The sequence below is a fragment of the Mangifera indica genome, chromosome 16 (assembly GCF_011075055.1).
Source record: "Mangifera indica cultivar Alphonso chromosome 16, CATAS_Mindica_2.1, whole genome shotgun sequence".
Lineage (NCBI taxonomy): Eukaryota > Viridiplantae > Streptophyta > Magnoliopsida > Sapindales > Anacardiaceae > Mangifera > Mangifera indica.
Genome location: NC_058152.1, coordinates 3639252 through 3656358, shown reverse-complemented (window position 1 = coordinate 3656358; position 17107 = coordinate 3639252). Strand labels below are relative to the sequence as shown.

Sequence of the window (17107 nt, the reverse complement as noted above, 5' to 3'; positions counted from 1 at the left end):
AAAATTTATCAAATTTTCTCCATTGAGTTTAAAACTCTAACAAATTTCTCTCAATCTAAAGTTTGAAAAATCAACAATTTTCCCTAGGATTTTTTCAACCACCGTTGTTGACCGTCGGAGATGGTGACGGCAACAACGACATTTTCCCTCTCTCTTGGCTTCTCTTTTAGTCCTCTTTATTTCTAGTCATCACTGATTGAAGAAACTGGTCAATAAAGACATTTCTTCATCTCCAGACAAAGACGCAATGAAGATGAAACATTTTTTGTCTTAGACCTTGGGTGGGAAATAGTCATTTGGTCAAAAAATAAAGTAACACTTAATCATATAATAATATATAATTTATTTACCCAAATTATATACAAAAAAAGTGTACATATAACATTGTTCATTTTATTTCTTTTGTGTGTGTGTATATATAATTATACGTATACCTGACAAAACAAGTAAATCACCCATGGATAACCCTTTTAAAATCAGGTATGGATCTTAGATTTTTGGACCTATACCCATAGGTAATAAATTTTTGCAGACGGGATAGGTATGCTTGTAAGTCACTCATTATTTTTTTCTATTCATCTTCTTCTTCCTCTTTAATATTAAACTTACAAAACACCCAACATAAATTTATGTATTTTCCTTTTTTTGACATAAAATAAACTCAAATCCAATCTAAAATCAAAGAATTTATTATGTTGAAAACAATTTTAAAGAACATAAGCAATAAACACATTGTTATAAGTATTCATTGCGTGTTTAATACTAAAATTCTTCAAATATATAGAAAACATTTTTATAATTTGAGTTATATTTTTATTCTTTCACAAAATACTTATGTACTTGAAAAGAAAAATATTGAAAATTATAAAATAAATACATTAAAATAATAAAAAAAGATAAATATAAAAAATTAATATTAGTAGGTACCCTGTAGGTTAACTTATACCAATAGGACTAGATCTAGGTTTTAGAAATCATTATCCGTATAACTTGATTTATTTTTTATCCATACCCATTTTATCTACACCCATATTGATTCAGTATGAACCTAGCTTGACTCGCTTGTTTGTCAGGTTTAATTACATACCCATAAAAAAAAGGAAGCAAAACAAAAACTAAAGTAAGGGCAGATGATACTTGGCTTTGCCTGCAAGTTATGATAATGCCAGAAGCACTGGGCTATCCTTTAAAAAAGGAGATTCCAGACCATAAAATCCTAATGATGTATCAATGAAGTAACAATCAAGTGAAATAATAATAAAAGGAAATGATAAAAAGTAAAATAATTGAAGTAACATGAGAATTAGAAGGAAGCATAAAATCTTTTGAAGGATAATGACACAGAGATAGTGCAACCTAAGATTGGAAGGGATTTTAACCGATTAAATTTAGGTGATATTTGGTTTGAGTAATATTTTATTATTATAATTAAAAATTTATATTAAAGATGGATTAATTGAAAGATTATAGAAATAAATGATTATTATATTCGATAATTTTTTATAAATATAAATAATTATTGTATTTGGTCGAAAGTAATGAAATGATACTAAAATATAATTTTACTTAAATATACTTAAGTATAATTATTTTAAATTATATTTTATATTATTTGTTATATTGATTAAAATTAAGGGTATTTTATTTTTAAAAAACTAATAAACAAGAATAAAATTATAATAAAATTAAGATTATTTAGATAATATTTTAATATTTAAGATAAAAGTAATAATTAAATTATTATTTATATTATTTATTATATATAATAAAAATTACATAACATTTTTTATTGATAATAAATCAAATAAAATAATATAAATAATAAAACCCACCCTCAGCATATCCAACTGCCCTTAGGATCTTATCACTTGCCAATGTTGCCTTCATCAATTGCTCATGATACTGCCACAAGATTGGGTGGCCCCTCAGATATCCTTCTTAACCAATTCCTGATTATTAATTGCTTTGCCAAAAGTCTAAAGGGAATCTCCTTGTCTTTATTTTTTTAGTGTTAATATACCTAACTAAATGCTACAATGCAAGCAATTTTTTTTTTTTGTTTTAGTCAAATATATTAATATTTGTAAATAATTATTGAATATTTAAAATATGTTTTAAAAAAAAAATTATATATATATTTTTTATATATAATTTGAATATATAGATAATATATTATTATATGATTAGATAATTTTATATTAAATATATAATAATATTTAATCATATAATAATATATCATTTGTATACTTAAATTATATATAGAAAAATGTAAACGTATAACATTGCTCAAATATTTTTTATTGACAAAATTGTCTCTAGTTAACTAATCCTTTATAATTCTTAAAAATACTATCTCTCTCTGGTTTTTATATATATGTATGAGAGAATATGATTCAAATCTCCTGTTTGTGACTATATTATGGTTTTTTTTTTTGTTAAGTGTAGTCGATTTGACATTGAAAAGATCATCCTCTCAAATAAGATTGAATGTTAAAAAAAAAATTTATGTAATACGGAAAATAAAATGTTGAAACATATTTTTTGACAAAAACATGAGAAAATGTATAAATATAAAAAAATATAAGTTTTTTTATAAATACCAAATTTTATTTTAAAAAAGAACAATCTATATTAAAAAAATAATAAAACTATGTGTATCTATTTTTGATACACAATTTATATACACAGATGATGTGTTATCATATGATTAGATATTTCTTTATCATATGATGACACATGTTTTAAAATCACTTAATTACGTGATGACACATCATTGTGTACAGAAAATGGATACATAACATTGCTCTTAAAAAAATAGAGAAACATTTTAGCAATAATAAAGTGTGTAGTCGAACAACTTAATCTATTAATAGTATATACAAAATCGATTTTTCAAAATATACGTCAAAAGTTGGAGAAACCAAAGATGGTTTGAATACACTAAAGAAAAGAGAAGTTTTAGATGTCAGAAAGAAGAGAAGACAAAATAAAAGTTAGAATTTAATATTGTAAAGGAAATTAAAATATGAAATTGATTTTTAGTCCATTAAAAAAATTTAAGAAAAAAAAATATGTTTTGAAATTTTTCATATTTCTAAAACCCTAAACCATTTCTTTCTTTTTTTTTATTATTATTAATATTTTTTTTCATTCCATTTAGAAAGAGAAAACAGAAAAAAAAAAAAAAAAAAAAAGGAACCAGCGCAGAAGCAGCCTCCTGCCTTTTTTTTCATTCCATCTGATTGGGGATGTTGTTATGAAAAAGGAAAAAGTAGAATATACAACACATGGTTTACCCTTTTGTTTGCTACTGCTGCCGGCCATATAAGAGAGAGAATTTTTTCTGAGTTATTTAACAAACGGATTTCTCCTTCAAGGGTAGCTAGCTAAGTATGGCGCTGCTTCTGGCGAGTGTGGTGAACGGTCTGGGATTGTTCTTTAGAACAACATGGCGTCTGCAAGAGCGGCGATTCTCTTCGATTTTTGAAGATGTGAGCTCAGCAGTCATCTCCATAACTATGCTGCTCGTCGTCTGCTTCATTTCCATACAAACACATCGACCAAGCAGCCGAGGAGGAGAAATGGTTTTTGCCTTCATTTGATTCATCTTCCGGTATGCCTTTCTTGATTACATTCACCATTTTTCCTTTTTTTCCTTTTTAGATTTCTTTGTATGTAGATTCAGGATAATAAACAACTCAGCGATCCCTTCTGTGTACCGTCCTCGCCTGATAAATATTATTTCTTTGAAACGAAAGAAATCATCAGGAAGGTGATTCGATGTCAACTGGGAAGGTTTCTAAGCACTATAATGAATTGTATATATTAATTTTTTGTTCATTAATTTAATCCTCCGGCACTTTGAGCCATAGTTTGGAATATCTTATAATACATTAAATCTATGTTATGGTAAGATGCAAATGAAAAATAATACATATTATAAGATATATCAAATTAATACGAAATAGTACATATGTCATATGGTACAATATGATACATATAAATTATATAAATTAATATGTTTTTTTAGAGAAATGATAATGTAATATAGGTATATATAAAAGAACTTTAAATTTTCGGAGGTATTTATATAATTTTTTAAGATGATAGAGTGGCAATTAAATTTATTTTGTTATTTTATTTAAAAAAATATATCTTATAATATGATAGATGGTACGAAAAATTAAAATTTTTAATATATGATATGTAATGGTAGACGTAAAAATATAATATAAAAGAGTCAAAATTGAATAAAAATAAATATACGAGATTAATTAAGAAATAATAAAATTCAAGAATAGTTAAAATGAAATTTTAGATATTATTTTAATATTTTTAAATATATTAAACAAGTAATTTTTTAAAATTAAATGAGTATAAAAATACTCATTTTTCATATAAAATGGGTAATTCAAATTTTTTAAATTCAAGGGGGTCAACTTTTCTTGACTCCTTTTGGTTCCATCTGTGATGATATAAAGTAATTCAACTACTGATATATATATTTTGTTTTGGAAGTTGGAAGACTTCTTATCATGAAATTGTTCTTTTCATTGGAAATTTCAGATTTTCCATAAAATTAATAATATATGAATGGGCTTAACCATTGTCATCATGTTGAAATATCACAAAACTGTTAAGTCTTGACGATATTGTAAAGGCCAAAAGATTTAATCGGACCAAAGGTTTGTTGGAAACCATTTATATCTATTAATTTTAAAAAATTCAAATATTCACTCGTTTGTTAAATTTTATTATTATTATCAGTAGAAAAATTATCATTTAATAAAAATATTTTTAAAAACTAAAAGTTTTGCACATCCACCCCTCTCCCCCGCCCCCCTTTTAAAAATCTAACTGATTCTCTTGTCCAAAGTTTGAAAAATAAACATTTTTTTTTTAGAATTTTTTCAATCACACTACCAATGGTTGGAGACGGTAGAGACTCTATTCCCACCCATCCTCGACCGATGAAAGCGATCGATGAAGATATGTCTTCGTCAGGATGGAAAAGGGAGCCTTTGTTAGTTGATTTTGTCTATTGGTGATGGTCGAGGATGGACCAACATGGAGAAAGAAGTCGAGAGGAAGAGAGAACTCAGTGGTGGCTAGAAAAACCCTAAGGAGAAAATTTAAAAAAAAACTTTGGGTGGAAGGAATTTATTAGATTTTTAAATATGAGAGAAATACGATAAATTTTTAGTTTTTTTAAATATTTTTATTAAAAGATAATTTTACCCATGATAATAACAATAAAATTTAATAGACGAATAAATATTTAAGTTTTTAAAAATTAATAAATATGAGTTTGAGTTTACACTAAATTTTGGGTGGAAATAAGTCTTTTGACCAATTGTAAATGATCATTCTATTTTACTTAGTCTAACATTTTTGATGTTATATTATTAATGATGAATTGCATGAGAGTTTTGCCAAATGAGATGGAGCCATCAATTACTGCTTTCAATAATAATGGCTATATAAAAAGTGTGAAGGAGGATAAGAAAAATTCAACATTGTCGGTTCATTTGTTTGGTTATAGTGAAGCTAGTTTGTTGAATGTTCAAATCAAATGCCGATCAAAGGAAATTGATGTGAATGCAATGCATCATATGAGTCCACTTTTTATATTTCCAACCACAAACCTATCATTTCCCTTATTTGTGTTTGGCTGATAATAACAATAGATCTAAAAAAATAACATAAAAGGATGAAATTGTGTAAAAGAAAAAATATAAGGGATTAATAAAAAAAAGTGAAATCTAAGAATGATCGATACGAGATTTTAAAGATTATTTTATATTTTTAATGTATTGAACAAATAGTTTTTTAAATCTAAAAGGATATTAAAATACTCGTTTTTCATAATCAAGAGGGTAACTGCACATTTTTAAAACATAAGAGGATTAGATGAACCCCCTTGGGTGTGCCACTCATTCATAGTTAAAACTGAACTAAAATAGAAGATATAAGTAAAGGGGTGTTTGGTTCAAACATTAAAAAATTACTTTAATAATTTATTTTTATTACTGATATTATTTTATTTAGTTTGTTCGATAATAAAATATTTAAGTAATTCTATTATCAATGTAATTTGAGTTTGTATAAAAGGTTATTTGATTATCACCTTGTTTTAGATATTAAAATATTGTCAATATTTATTTTATTATAGTTCTATCTTAATTTGTTAATTTAACAAAGTAAAAATATATTTATTTTTAGTTAATATAATAAATAATATGAAAAATATTTTAAATTAATTATATCCAAAGACATGTAATTAAAATAATAATATAATATTCTTTTATTACGTTTAATTAAATATAATAATTGTTTATATTTATTTAATTTTATCCACTATAATAATAATTTTTATATAATAGTATTTTATGTAATCTATTTTTTATTTTTTTAAATGAAAAGTTATCATAACTAAACACGTCTTAATAATGATTTTTATTTAGAGGACGTTTGGTTTGAATAATATTTTATTATCAAAATTAAAAGATTAGTTTGATAATATTACTGAGAGAATTACTGGGTATAAATGATTATTATATTTGATAAAATTTGATAGGTATAAATAATTATTGTGTTTTGTTAGAGATAATAAAAGAATACTAGTAAATTTTTTACTTAAATACCCTTGAATATAATTATTCTAAAATATTTTTTTATATTACATGTTATATTAATTGAAAATTAAGTTATTTTTGTCCTAAAAAATAAATAAATAAGAATATAATTATAATAAAATTAAGATTATCTAAGTAATCTTTTAATACCTAAGGTAAAAGTGATAATCAGATTATTACATGTATTATCTGTTATATTACTATTGATAATAAAATATTACTATAATTTTTTATTATTAACAAATTAAATAAAATAATATAAGTAATAAAAAATAAATTACCAAGATAAAAAACCTTTAGGTCACCTTTATTTCTAAACACATTTACCAGCCCCATGTTATCACGTTTTCAGCTTATGTACTAGATGGTTTATCCTTCTCTTAAATCTCTCTCTATTAAATTCTCTAACATGTAATTTTTACGTGATTCAATTTAGTATACATAGTTTCCAACAATTAAAAAGAACCCTCAAGGGAAATTTTAATGGAAAAAAAATGAAGCTCTTTGTATGGGTTTATATAGCTTTTAACATATTAATATCAAACTTTTAACTTAATAGATTCAGTAATCAACCCAACAATTACTTAGGATTGCATTGAATTGAATTTTTTTTACTTAAATCTGATAGAAAGATTGGATACCATATTATAAGAATAGTAAAATATCTCAGATGCTTATTATAAAGTGTACTCAATGTACATGTTAGTCAGACTTTAGGATATGGTTATCATATCATAAAAATAGTAAGACTTCAAGTCTTATTTGTTTTCGCACATATATCTCAGATACTAAAACGCTCAATGTCAATGAGTGTATGAGCATTCCAGAGTGTAAAGTTGATCACTAAACCAGAAATTATAGGATCGATAACTAAATCCAAATTTATCATGCTTCTTGTAGTTGAAACATGCCCTAGACGCTGACGAAGAAGCTTTATTCTCGGATATTCCGACTTCCTTTAAATGATGGATGCGGATAGACAAAAACTTGCTCCAACACAGTGTGGTATTAGATTTGGATGCAAAAGCAGAGTTCTGTGCTGTCCCATTTTTGTGAACGGTGAGAGACATGTTGGGGCCCTAGCACATGCGATATGTCTGCTTTTGAACCAACTGATTTTGGTCTAGTATTGTTTAAGGACAATAATTTTATATACTAGATTTGGTCTCATCAATTTTAAGTAGCATTTTTTAAGGGTCGGCAGGTCCGATCACCACCCTCTTAAGAAAATTGGAACTGGAACAATAATTGAAACCCATCTATTCCTAAGATTTAGGAATCATAATCGAAACTTGTACGAATAGGTTTCTATCTGAAACCTACTCGTACTGTCGATTTCGATTTCGATTTCGATTTCGATTTTGATTCTAGATACCCAGTTAACATTTTAAAAGCTTTGACTTGTTTAGAATTTTTTTTCTATTTTATGCTCAATAAATAATCTCAAAACATCCCTGTTTACTTTTCTTTTCGAGACTCCATTTGGAAGAAGCATAAGCTTTAGAGAAAATGATTATCAAAATCTTAGACCATTCAATTGCATTTAGAAGAAATAGAGAAATCTCCTAACATATAGGTAGGTAAATTTCTCACTGAGTATCATCTCCTTTGAAACTAAGAAAAACATCATACCTGAGTAGAAGAAGAAGAAGAAGAAGAATCCATGACACTTGATGTATTGTCTAGCATCAGTAAGAAAGTGAAAGTTTCTAAAGTTAAACATGAGAGGTGGAACCATGGCTTATGAAGGTGTTTAATAATATGCGTTTTGATTCAACAAAATTTTTTTAAAAAATAGGTCCGGTCTCAGGTATAATTCCTTGGTGGTGGAACTAGAACCAAAACCTACTGGTTCCATAAAAATTTAAACTAAAACCAACCCAAAATTGGTCGATTTTGGGGAGGACATAAAACCAAAAGCTGGGTACCCAAACTAAAATTGGTTGACTCTGATTAGGACATAGAACCAACAGCTGGATATCCAATGATTTTGGTTCTCGTGGGTAAGCTTCATATTCTAACTCTTTATTGGTAGAGATAGCAATTTCAATTCGATTTTAGGGACTCCAACCCTACCTAAGCCTAACGGGAAAGAAGATAGGGTGAATATGAAAAAAATCTCCGTAATAGGGGACAAGTCTCTCTTCCCCACCCCGCCTCCGTCCCCGTCTCTTTACATTAATATATTTACTTAAAATACTAATATATTTTTATAATTTTATATATTTTATATTTTTCAAATTTATTTAGATTTTTGTTGTGCATATTAAAGTAGTTAATATATTATCTTTGTGATATTTGAAATAGTGGATTGATTTTAATTTTACTTAATTTTGTTATTTAATATATTTATATTGTGTTTAAAGGGTATAAAAAAGAAATTTTTCTTTACATATACGAAGAAAGAATTTTTTCCCATAGAGACAGGGAGGGGATGAGGATGGAAGTTTTCTTCACAGTGAGAGAACGGATAATCATTTTCATCCCCATAACTGGGACGAAGATTCATATTTTCTAAGAGGATGGGAATGAGGATTGAGATCCCCTCTCTGCACCTCCCCGTTGTCATCTCTATTTATTGGATTTTATATAATTAAACTATATTAAAAAGAGAGAGAGAGAGATGAAAGAAATTTAAATAACAGAAGATATGCTAAAAATCACAAGCACCGTAGTAAGCAAATATGAAATGAAAGCTCTAGACTATTGAATTAACCGGGGCTTCACTTACATTGATAACAGCAATTTTCTATTCCTGAACGATAAACACAAAAATGAAAGGACTTGGTCGTTTGGGTCATTTCCAGCTGAGTCCACGTAGGTTTGATGTACAAGCACTGGTATTTTGATACCGCTCTACAAATCCAAAGACAGCTTTATGTACAAGCATTAATGCAAACCAGAGACTAAAACAAATCTTATTGTGGAAGAGATATCACGTAGTCAAGTTGGTACAACCAAACTGTACAAACTTATCTATACAAATTAACGTGACAATTTCTTATTAGATGTTGTGATTGTTTATTTTTTCTCTTAATTTAAAATCTACTAGTCAGATACAATCAACTCAGTTCGTATAAATAAATTTATTTATTTGTACAAACAGTATTACTCCAAATTTATTCCCGATCCCATGGATCAGCCTAATCATCTGGTAGCTGAATTACAAGATACACTATGAAGCTTTAAGAAGACATAAATGGTTCAAGTACAAATGCAGGAGCGATTTTGTTACCTTAGGAAAGAATCAGTTTCCATCATCTGAGGCTTCGATCAAAGTATTGTTACAGATGCTCATACCTTTTCCACAAAATTAGGCTTGAAGGTACCCTTTCTCATCCAAGTAAGATATCACGGTTTCAGCCATTTCACATGGAGAAGTACAATTTTCTTCCTTCTGTCGTAGTACTATCTGCAAATTGATAACACTTAATGTCAATTACTTGACTTTGAGAAAAGAAAGGCATGACTGGTAGAAGTTGAAGTGATTTATGGTAATATCACTAGGCTGAAAAGGTGCTTCAGATTTTGCATAGATGAATGAAAGTTTGCCAACATCAGACACATCTAACATGATAAGGTTTATATGGTCTGAAACTCTACAATCTTAATATCTAGCTTTTAACGTATAGTTTCTTTAAAATTCATATCAATTGATATCAAGTCTATCACCATAGACTGGTGTTCTTTATCAATTTATTTATCGTGTCTCATGGGCATAAATAAACGAGCAAACTACATAAATCAAGTATTTTCTTGTAAATTGATTGGAACTAAGCAATTAATTTAGCATAAATTATTCTTAACAACACAAACCTCAGAGTTCAATGGCGGTTCATATGGATCATCAATCCCAGTAAAACCTACAGATTTGCAAAACAATTACATCATAAATTTTACAGTTGAGAACCAATACAACTCAGAAGACAACAAACAATATTAAGAATGCCACAAATTATATACAAATTAGAAAGTACCCTTGATCTTTCCAGCTCGTGCAAGCTTGTAAAGGCCTTTGGGGTCTCTCGACTCACACAGTTGGAGCGGGACATCCATGAACACCTATAAAAAAAGGTGCATCTTTTCTGTCTCATTATCCATTTACTGCCTGCCATTCAAGGCATAAATGAACCCAGTGCCATACCTCAATAAATTCTCCTTCTGGTAATAGTGCACGACAGGCATCTCGGTCTTTTCTGTAAGGAGAGATCAAACTGGCAATGCAAATAATACCAGCATCTGCAAAGAGTTTTGCTACCTCTCCTGAAATATTACAATATGAACAAACATACAGTAAGAAAAGAATAAAGAAAGCAATTTTAAGGACACCAATTTAAGAAATGAACAGTAACATTACCAATCCGTCGTATATTTTCAGCTCGATCTTCTGCTTTAAAAGTAAGGTCATGGTTGAGTCCATGCCGACAGTTGTCACCATCAAGAATGTAGGTTAGCTTTCCTCTTGAGTGCAAGCCGCGACTCAAAGCACATGCCAAAGTGCTTTTTCCTGAAATCCACGTTCAAGATATTTGAGAGAGAGAGAGCAATATATGAAATTGAGATGAATAAACATCAAGTTGCACAAATAAGGTTGAAGCAAAGGGATGGGAAGAAGAAGATTGTGCCTTGCTAACTGAGAACGTGAAGTCATTCCATATTTAACTTCTATCTTTCATTGGTTACTAGTTAAGATCTACAACACACCAAAAACTCCAGATCCAGCCTCAATTATATTGTCTTCCTCCTCAGAATCACCTCCATTTTTATGGTTTCCTCCTCATCGATCAACGATGCTGGTAAAGTCTCAATCTCCTTGTTTTCCTTAATCACCTCCTTTTTATGACTACCTCCTTAGACAATGGTGACGGTGGTGACAAACACAAGTCCTCCATTTCTTCAAACACAATTTCATTGCCTTAAATGAATTGGTCGGGTATCCAACATGGATTTCATGGTTCAACTTCTTCACTGCTACCAACTCAACTCTCCATCATTTATCAATTATTATCCAAATCTCAATGCTTTGATACCAATTGTTAGAACCTAAGAACTTCTACTCTAATACAAATAGGTCCCAATTGCCCTAAACTCAAAAAGACAATATTTTTCTTCTTTACTCAATTCAACTATCATTACGATTTCAATATCCTAATCTTCAAATTCAAATATTATCTTAATCAAATATAATTAAATGTATAATCCTAATCAAATATATTCTTATTTTTATTATTATTATCATCCTCTCCCTATATTTTATAAGAATCTAATCTAATGGAAAAACATATAAAAAATCCTATTCAACATTGTCAGAAACCTAACCAGAACAGTTAATCATTCTCGTTAAATTGCCTAAGATTTTCGTGAGGATCATCTTTTGATTAATCAGAAGCTATCCACTTCCTTTATCAGAATCTGCTGCATACAATTAGAAATAACACTTTAATTAGCATCTAAATGTTTCGCAAGCATAATCAATCTACAGCTATATTTTTTTTTTCTGGTAGACTTGCTAAAAAATGCATCATATAAAACCTCTAATAGATAAATATTCATTATTACCGGAAAACTTAGCCTATGAATAATCATGAATTATGCCACTGCCAGAGGAAAAGGTAAGTGAAACTGATGTGTATGGTTATTCAGTTACAACTCCCTCCAAGCTCCCATAGAACAGAACACCAAACCAATAGATATATAAAAATATACAAAAGAAAATAATAAGACCAAAGAAACAAAATTGATGTTAAGTGGGGGGAAATTTCTTAAAGATTTCCCATTGCTCAATTCCAGAGGCAAGATTAGGATCATCATGAATGCAAAATTAACCAATCGAATACTAAGGACAAATCATTTTTACACTATCAAATTCTTCAGAGTATCAAGAAACTTCCTAAGACAATTGTCCGGAGAAAGTTGTTTTTATTTTAGAATGTCAGATCGAATAGAATGAGATAAAAATATAATCATGAGAATAATTAATGGGTCATATGTATTTACTGATGCCGAATATTAATTCATACACATAAAATGTATTGGAAGTAACATCTAACAAACCTGAACCGCTAAGACCAGTAATCCATATAACACATCCCTTCTGCTGAAGTAACTCTCGCCTATCAAATTTATCCACCGAACATTTGTGCCACAAGATGTTTGTCGACTTTCCAACAGTAGATATATGTTTTAGATTGTTACCTAGTTAGATATGATTAAAGTTAGAAGTCTAAAAAGGCACATGAGAGCAAAAATTTCACACTTCTGGACCAGAATTCTACAACCGTGGTTTATATTTTATTAAGTAATCCTTTTCATAAAAAGAGTAATTAACATTTATGCAAATCTCTTAATTTTAAAAGACTAAAAATAAAAGATACAAGCAATTAAACCCCCAAATATCCAGATGCAGCCTGTAAAACCAAAAGATGCAATACAAAATAGTCCCAATAGCTATCCTGAGGCACATAATTGTTCAAAAACATTTCCAGGCATACCACAATAATAGCAACTATAATAATCACGTATATCTGCAGGTACTAGAAGCATAAACCTTTTAATTTGAAATCCCTAATCATCTAAGCATACTTTTCATCCAAATGCAGAAGCTAAATAAATTTCAGAAGAGTTTGTTCAAGAATCAAATGAAGTGCCCTCTTCTAGCTTCACTTCTCTAACATTAATTCAATGGACAAAACAAAGAATACCTTCCTATAATACAGGTGCTTCTCTTAAATAGAGAACGCAAGATAATAACATATACAGTCCGTAAGAGCATAAAATAATGTGAATCCAATACAAGCAAGCAAAAGAAATCCTGATTGACAGTACTTTACAGATGTTATAATTGGCTGGTTTTATGTGCAACAGCCTATCTTTGCTTCTGCCTTATGACTGATGAGACTGTATTAATCAGCCTGCGCCTAACTTTAAAAAGATGTCATAAAATCGCAAATCAAGTAGCATGATTGTAGTTGACCACTGTTAATAAAAATGTTGTAGTAAACATATATATAATATTTTTATTTATATTTAATAATTATTCATATATATATATATATATAACTTTAATAATTTAATTAGAATACTAGTTTTCTATAAATAAGTTATTTTAGTCGGAAAATAAATCCAAATTAAAACCGGTAAGGCCAAGCTACCTGTAGTCCATTCCTAGTTACTCTTAGGCCAAATGACTATTTCCCACCCAAGGTCTGATGACATACCGATTGTCGTATTTTTAGTTTAAAAAATATATTTTTTAACCTGATTGTTAAATTTATTTACTATTAATTTTTTTATAAAATCTTTGAAAAAAAGAAAGACTCAAGCTAAATAAGAATTACCCAAAAATTTTATTACATATATTTTTACCTTTAACCTATATTAATTTTAATCAAAATTTGTAAAAGAAAAATGAAATTTAATAGTCTCTAGCAATATTCATCATTGGATATATATGGTGCAATTCTCGACCAGAGAAGTTGTAGGGGTGAAACCAAAATGGGGAGGAAAAAGAGAAAAATAAAACATTTAAGGATAAAAGGTGATATGTTTATTGTATCATTGGAAACGTCAAGAATGATTGGAAAAGAAAAACTTATGGCGCGAAAGTGAAAATGAGGAGAAAAAAGAAAAAAATAAAGTAATTTACATTAAAGATAATTCATTGGTAATACTAAGGAAGTAAAATTAATCTTATTATAATATTTGAATAAAATAATATAAATATCCTTTAATTTTTATAATAAACAGTTGACTTTGACATAGGGTGGAAAAATGAATTTTTCAAACTTAAAATATAAGAAGTCTATTCATCAAACCTTACATGGGAAATAGTGATTTTGCCTTTACTCTTAGGATGTTAGCAAAGGCAAATAGGCAATGCTGCCCCGATTACAGTCAAATAAATGGTCCAAAAGCAGCTTGTTAGTATTCCTCTTATAGGGTGAAATGACTGACCGGAAACAGTCCAACAGAAATGCAAGCTTTTGTAATAAATCAAAAGTAAGATAAGTAAAGCCGGACTACCTGCATAGCCCGTAGCTATCTACTATTGACGTATTACTCAGTCAAGCCCAATGCAGCCCAATAAAAGGCCGTAAGAACTTGTTTTTATCAAAGGTTGAGTGGAATCTCAAAATCTCATTATTAAATTTTTAAAAATTTAAATATTTATTTATAAACTAATTTTTATAAAAAATTATAGTTAAAATTAGGAATAAAACTGTTATTTAATAAAAAAAATTTTAAAATAAAAATTTTATCATATTTTTTCTCTCAAGTTTAAAAATCACACAATTTTCTTCCACTTAAAGTTAAAAAGTGACCTTCCCCCCCCCCCCCCCCCCCCCCCCTCCCCCTCCCCCTCCCCAAATCTCTAAGTTTTCTTTTTTCCCTCTTTGGCAACAATGACAAACTGAAAAAGAGAAAAAGAGACAACAAATCTCCAACATTGTTACCATCTCTTTTTGGGCAGAGATCTGTTGACGAAGAGACGAATGACATATTCATTGACAAATTTTCATCTAGGAAGAGACGGTGATGATGTCGGAGATGTCGTCGTCTCTTCTTCAACTTGTCGTCGTCGCCATCGTTAGAGAAGAAAAAAATCTAGGGACTTGAGGGGAGAATTGTCACTTTTCAAATCTTAAGTGAAAAAAAATTATAAAATTTTTAAATTTGGAAAGAAAAATATGATAAAATTTATATATTTTAAAATTATTTAACAAATAATAATTTTATCCTTATCTATAATTAAAATTATTAATAAAAATAGAGAGTATTTAAATTTTTAAAAATTAAAAAATAAAATTTTAAAATTTTACTATACCATAAATGAGAACGAGCCTTTTTTTACTCCAATAAAATCCAAATAAATGGTTGAAAAGCAGACTGTTAATGTTCCTTTTGTAGGGTCAAATATACAGTAACAAAATTGCAAAAGATACCGTTCACAACCACTCCAACAAAATTTGATAAAACCTAGTATATACACTTTGAATAAAGGTATATATATATATATGACTCATACAAAATAAAATAAATTAATAAATATATATTTTTAATTAAAAAAATATATATGTAATTTGTTATTATTAAAAATAAAATAATACTTAAGCAAATTATATATTATCTGTAGCAGTATGTACAATTAAAAATTAGCATTGCCCAACAAAACAAGCACGTCTACCCCCACTCAATGCCAAACTAGTCTCAGATAAGACTCTTATCCCACTAAAATCCAGGCAACTAAGAAACGCAAGCTTCTTAAGAATCTTAACACCACAACTGCATTAATGATCTGACCTTGATTATCGGCATCCAAACATCACCGAGGCCAGTTAACATCCACGACCTTAAAATATTTTTTAACGTTTTCCCTATTTTTGAATCTAACACTGAAAACAAACAAATAAATAATTAAAAAAGGAAATCAAAGAAAAAAAGCTTAAAGCAATACCAGAAATGGCAGTGGATTCATTGATCACCGATGCCGTTGACTCCTCCATTGCCTGGACCAGCTTCGAAGACCCCGACCTTAATCTAACAAAACGAACACGATCAAACCGAGTAGCCATAGCAAACCCTACCTTCTTCGACGCAGGTCTAGACTCAAGCTCCGTCGGCCAAGGTCCACCAATCGAGGGCCACCAAGCTCGCACTCCTTGAACCGCAGCGATATCCATAGAGTCTATCAACGTACGGACGCAACGAAATCTACCTATTACAACAAATTGACTAGAAAGACGAGAAAATTTAGCGAATAAAAAATCAGCAGAATGTGCAGCGGCTTTGGTGGAAAAAGTGAGAGGTTGGTTGAAGAACTGTTGATGATACTGTTGAAATTTGAACAGCTAAATCCATTAACAAACTTACTGTCACGTTTTAACAGAGAAAAACAGTAACAGAAAAGATTTCTTTCCCTCAAAAATCGTAGTCAAGAAATGAAAATGATCAAAAGTCCAGTATCTGGGAGGTCACCTGTTGTACGTTGGAGGAAATGGATTGGTTATTGTTCTTTTGTGTACAGAATATTTGGTAGATGAATTTGAGGCGGCTTGTGGTGGTGTTTGGAATTGGACCGGAAGCTGAATATGAGAGAGAAAGGTTTGATTTATGATTGATTGATTGGATGAGCAAGCCGAGCAGTGATGATATTTTCCATATGGAATGGAAGTGCTTGTCGACTCGACTGGTAACGTGGAGGCAGTTGTTGGCCCCACTAATGCGTGTCTTTAATTATTGGAATGAATTTTTTTATTCATATTCTACTCCGCTTTTTTAAACCAAATCCAGATTCAATAAATTTATATATAAATATTGATTTATTTAAAATTTAATTAAATTTGTTAGATTATAAAATTATTTAAAATAAAAAAATCAAATTTATATCATATAATTTAAAATTATATTTTATGTTTAAAATATTTGATACTATTTAAAAAATATATAATAATTTGATAATAAATTAAATTAGT

At 28.9% G+C, this 17107-nt stretch overlaps 1 protein-coding gene across 1 annotated transcript; it reads right to left on the bottom strand.

Annotated features, from left to right (window-relative positions):
- Positions 1 to 9255: 9255 nt before the first annotated feature.
- On the bottom strand, positions 9256 to 16772 carry LOC123199669 (adenylyl-sulfate kinase 3). Its single transcript, XM_044614702.1, has 8 exons — positions 16611 to 16772; positions 16090 to 16367; positions 12690 to 12830; positions 10993 to 11142; positions 10780 to 10898; positions 10613 to 10697; positions 10452 to 10498; positions 9256 to 10047 (listed from the first exon to the last, which is right to left on the bottom strand). Exons 2-8 carry the CDS (start codon positions 16313 to 16315, stop codon positions 9949 to 9951), a joined length of 867 nt encoding a protein of 288 aa, XP_044470637.1. The 5' UTR covers positions 16316 to 16367; positions 16611 to 16772; the 3' UTR covers positions 9256 to 9948.
- Positions 16773 to 17107: the final 335 nt, after the last annotated feature.